Here is a 4724-nt window from a genome sequence, read left to right on the forward strand (position 1 = left end):
GCTAAAAATCTACTTTTTACTCAATTCTTTTTCTGTTTAGTAGAGCTGTGTTGTGATGGGGAAGGAGTATATTCACTTTCCTCACATTATTCTGTGAAAAAAAAAAAATTTTCAATGGGCCTAGTAAATGTTGCATTATGTATTGCCTAAATTGCATGTGCACAAAATTGACTGCATGTGTAGTGTCTCCTTGTGCTTGAGGAGCTTTTAAATTGTTAAATTGATGAAGAAGTTTGCAGTCCCTGCACTTGTGATATTTATTTGACAGAAAAATGTGAAAAAGTGAATGTACTCCTACATTCACTTTCCTCAAAATTTTCTGTCAAATAAATAACTTTTCAGCTTTTTATCAGTTATATTCTATCAGGACAGTAAGATGTGCTGTGATCAGGAGATGCAAATGCACTTTTTCTCTTGCACAAAACAATTTGACTGTAAATTGGTCTAGTAAATGTTGCATTATGAGTTGCCTAAATTGCATGTGCACAAAATTGACTGCATGTGTAGTGTCTCCCTGCACTCGAGGAACCTTTAAATTGACAAAGAGGTTTGCAGTCCCTGCACATGTGATATTCTGCAGCTTCTATCACAGATTACATGTGAATTCAAGATTTATCACAAACATTTGACTAAATATGCCCCCTAAGTCCTGTGGGTTGTTGATCTAAAAAGAAAAATGTCTTGTCCTGTTACAGTGAAGGTGTCTTTTGAGCTAGAAAACACTACTTTCATTGTAATGTTTTTATCATTTTTATTATTCTTACTAATTAGTACAAATATTGTTAATATTATCATAACTGTACTAGTTGCAGCTATAATATGTCAGTGGATATGTACAGTATATGTGTCTAACATACATTAATACTTGATTGATTTATTTGAAAGTACATTATACTGTAGTCTGAAGTGTTGAGATTTTAAGTGATATTTGTGGCAGACCTTTTACATTTTTGTTCATCAAGCACAGTGCAATAATGATGAGTGACCAGAGAAATATTTCTCCAATAATTTAAGTTCAATTAGAAAGTTTAGTTAAGTAAGAAATAACTTGCTTGGTGTGCTGCTTGAAACAATAATGTGATTATCAGTGAAGTAATTACTGTTTGCATGTGTGTGTTTGTACTTGCAGTTTTCAAGAGAAGTATACGAACAAGCCATGGAGAAAATGTTCAGATCCATTTTTGGATTCAAACTATTTGCAAGACTTCGGTCTAAAGGAGATGTGTACTCTTCGAAGAAGAAGTCCAAACGAAGGAGTGAGAGACCTTCGTCTCCTGAAGACCTCGACCCTCTCACCATCTTGGGGGAGCACGGACGAAGGGGTGAGAGACCTTCGTCTAGTGGAGGCACCAACCCTTCTACTAACACAAAGGAGTGCAGGCAAAGGGGTGAGAGCCCTTTGTCTTGTACAGACAAGCCCTCTACCACCAGGCAGCAAGAACCAAAGGATGTGAGCTCACTGTTCTTTGTAGGCAACAACCCTTCTACTAGCACCAAGGTGCGCAGGCAAAGGGGTGAGAGCCCTTTGTCTTGTACAGACAAGCCCTCTACCACCAGGCAGCAAGAACCAAAGGATGTGAGCTCACTGTTCTTTGTAGGCAACAACCCTTCTACTAGCACCAAGGTGCGCAGGCAAAGGGGTGAGAGCCCTTTGTCTTGTACAGACAAGCCCTCTACCACCAGGCAGCAAGAACCAAAGGATGTGAGCTCACTGTTCTTTGTAGGCAACAACCCTTCTACTAGCACCAAGGTGCGCAGGCAAAGGGTGAGAGCCCTTTGTCTTGTACAGACAAGCCCTCTACCACCAGGCAGCAAGAACCAAAGGATGTGAGCTCTCTGTTCTTTGTAGGCAACAACCCTTCTACTAGCACCAAGGAGCCCAGGCAAAGGGGTGAGAGCCCTTTGTCTTCGTCCTCTGAAGACAACCAGCCTTCTCCTCCAAGGAGGCAGCAAGCATGGGGGGGTGAGAGCGCTTTGTCTTCATCCTCTAGAGACAACGAGCCTTTTCCTCCAAGGAGGCAGCAAGCATGGGGGGGTGATAGCCCTTTGTCTTCATCCTCTAGAGACAAACAGCCTTCTTCTCCAAGGAGGCAGCAAGAAAAAAGAGTTGAGAGCCCTTCAGCTTCATCTTCTGAAGATGACGAGCCTTCCACCACAAGTAGGCAGACAAAAAGGGGGGAGAGCCCTTCATCTTATGAAGACGATGAGCCTTCCACCACAAGCAGGCAGAAAGAACAAAGGAGTGAGAGGCCTTTGTCTTTCGGCAGATATCAGGCGTGCTACCACCTCGAGGCTTGACAGAGGTCTATTTGTGAGCCTTTTGGCCTCGGTTGGCAAAGACCTTCCTCCCAACTTGATGCAGGACGGAGGAAGGGGTGACAGCCCTTCCTCTTCATCTCCTGAAGACAACGAGCCTTCTTCCACAAGGAAGCAGGAAGATGAAATGGGTGAGAGCCCTTCATCTTCTGAAGACGACGAGCCTTCAACCACAAGCAGGCAGCAAGAACAAAGGAGTGAGAGGCCTTTGTCTTCCACAAGCATCAACCTTGCTACCACCTCGAGGGTTGACAGACGACTATTTGTGAGCCTTTTGGCCTCGGTTGGCAAAGACCTTCCTCCCAACTTGATGCAGGACGGAGGAAGGGGTGACAGCCCTTCCTCTTCATCTTCTGAAGATGACGAGCCTTCTTCCACAAGGAGACAGCAAGAAGAAATGGTTGAGAGCCCTTCATCTTCATCTCGGGTGCAGATACAAATGGGTGAGAGACCTTTGTCTCGTGGAGATTTCAACCCTTCAACCACTTTGAGACAGGACGGACAAAGGGGTGACAGCCCTGCCTCTACATCTTCATCTTCTGAAGACGACGAGCCTTCTGCCACAAGGAGGCAGCAAGAAAGAAGGGCTAATAGCCCTTTACCTATCTATCTGATAGCGAGAAAGTGGCTAGAGGATGCAAGGAGGAGGAGAGAGGAGGCAGAAAGACAGGATATAGAAAAATGGGAGAGAAAATTACGTATGAGTGAGTACGAGTGTGAAGAGAAATATAGACAGCTCGGTCTAGAGACAAGGAAGCGGATTGAAAGGGAAAAGGAGGAGACCGAAAGACAGGAGAAGGAGAAGAGAGAGAGGAAGGATAGGGAGATCATTGAAAGAGAAAAGCAGCGTTTGGAGGAGAAGTGGTTAAGAATAAAAAGGGTGAGGCGTGAAGATATGGAGAAAAAGAACCAGGAGAAGGAGAGGAAAACCTTTGGTCTGCTTTCAAGAATATACATTTGGTGGGTCAGTACCAAGAAGGAACAAATTGTCCTTGAAATCACATCAAACGTTTTGGCTGAGCGCAAACTCATCCGTCAAGGTAAGAAAGTAAACTTACATTTTGTCACATAAAATGTCATAAAGATATATGTATAGCCTCTTTTAGATGAACAGTTCCAGTAAACCAGTGGTGGAACAAGTATTCAATTGTTTTCACTAGTAAAAGTTCCAACACCACTATGTAAAACTCCATCCATTACAAGTACAAGTCCTTAATTTGAAGTCCTACAAAGTGAAATTATTATTCCATAACATTCATTGAAAGTAAATGTAGTCAGAAAACCAGCCCATGTGACTGATATAGACAACTGTGTAATAATACATTACATTATTAATACTGATGCATCAATCAATGTCCATGCAAAATTCAAATCTGAAAAGTAACTACAGTGCAGTGTATTTGTTAGTTAAATGCAGTGTAGTAAAAATGCATAATATTTTCCTCTAAATTGTTGTGGTATAGAAGCACGAAGTAGCATGATAACGTAATGCAATAATTTTACACAGTACTTAAGTAAATGTACACTCGGTTCTGTTCTGTTCTGCAGGGAAGGACTAAGCGTGTAAAATCAGTTTAGGCTGTCAGAAATTTAGTTTTTCTTACAGTGGGCACATATTCCTTTCATGACTGATTTAATCATCATGGAGAACAAAATACTCAGTCGCTAAGATAGCTGACCAACCCTCTAATCTCACTTATGGCGCCAGGCCAACATGTATTTTGTAACAACTTGCAACATAACAAATCTGTCCTTTTGGGAGGGATGCAAGGGTACAATTGGACTCCAGACTTAACCTTTCCTATGCTGTTGTTTACAGGTCCCCTCAGAAATCCAAGGAAGTTAAGAGAAAGAGAAAGGCTGGTTGACCAAAGGACTAAGCTGGTTGTGTCCTACATCAAACAACAGTCTAAGTTGCTGAAAGAAGTGGAGAAGCAAAGACAGAAGATAGACAGCAAGAAAGTAAGGGTGTGGCGGAAGAAGGTATGCCACATCCCAGAAAGACCTTTCTACAGGCCAATGCCGGTCAGGACACGCACCCCCGCACTTGATACATATATCATGCTTAGGCGCCAATACCATTTGTGGTCCAGAGCTCAAGCACCTATGGAAAATACTGAGCACTAATGTCACCTGACCCAATCTAATTGATCCTAATCTAGCCTAATTTAACCAAGGTTAGCCCAACACCTATCCTATGCTAGCCTAATTTAGTTTAGGTTAGGTTCTGGCAGAGACCTTATTTACCATAACCTATTCTTACCTAACCTAACCTTATCTAAACCTAAGAAGGAGAGATACTAAGGGAGAAGACAGATGTGTCTTAGCCTTCTTCTTCCTTGGAACCTTGATTCCATGTTACCTGTGTTCAGGAGAGGCACATTAAGAATGGTTCATTCAAAATCTGA

The 4724-nt window shown here is 42.4% G+C and overlaps 1 protein-coding gene across 1 annotated transcript; it reads left to right on the forward strand.

Moving 5' to 3' along the window:
- The first annotated feature begins 1156 nt into the window (after positions 1-1156).
- On the forward strand, positions 1157-4724 carry LOC114565166 (uncharacterized protein KIAA2012-like). Its single transcript, XM_028593060.1, has 4 exons — positions 1157-1765; positions 1850-3356; positions 4136-4299; positions 4689-4724. Exons 1-4 carry the CDS (start codon positions 1157-1159, stop codon positions 4722-4724), a joined length of 2316 nt encoding a protein of 771 aa, XP_028448861.1.

Source organism: Perca flavescens, chromosome 12 (assembly GCF_004354835.1).
Source record: "Perca flavescens isolate YP-PL-M2 chromosome 12, PFLA_1.0, whole genome shotgun sequence".
In the NCBI taxonomy this organism is placed as follows: Eukaryota; Metazoa; Chordata; class Actinopteri; order Perciformes; family Percidae; genus Perca; species Perca flavescens.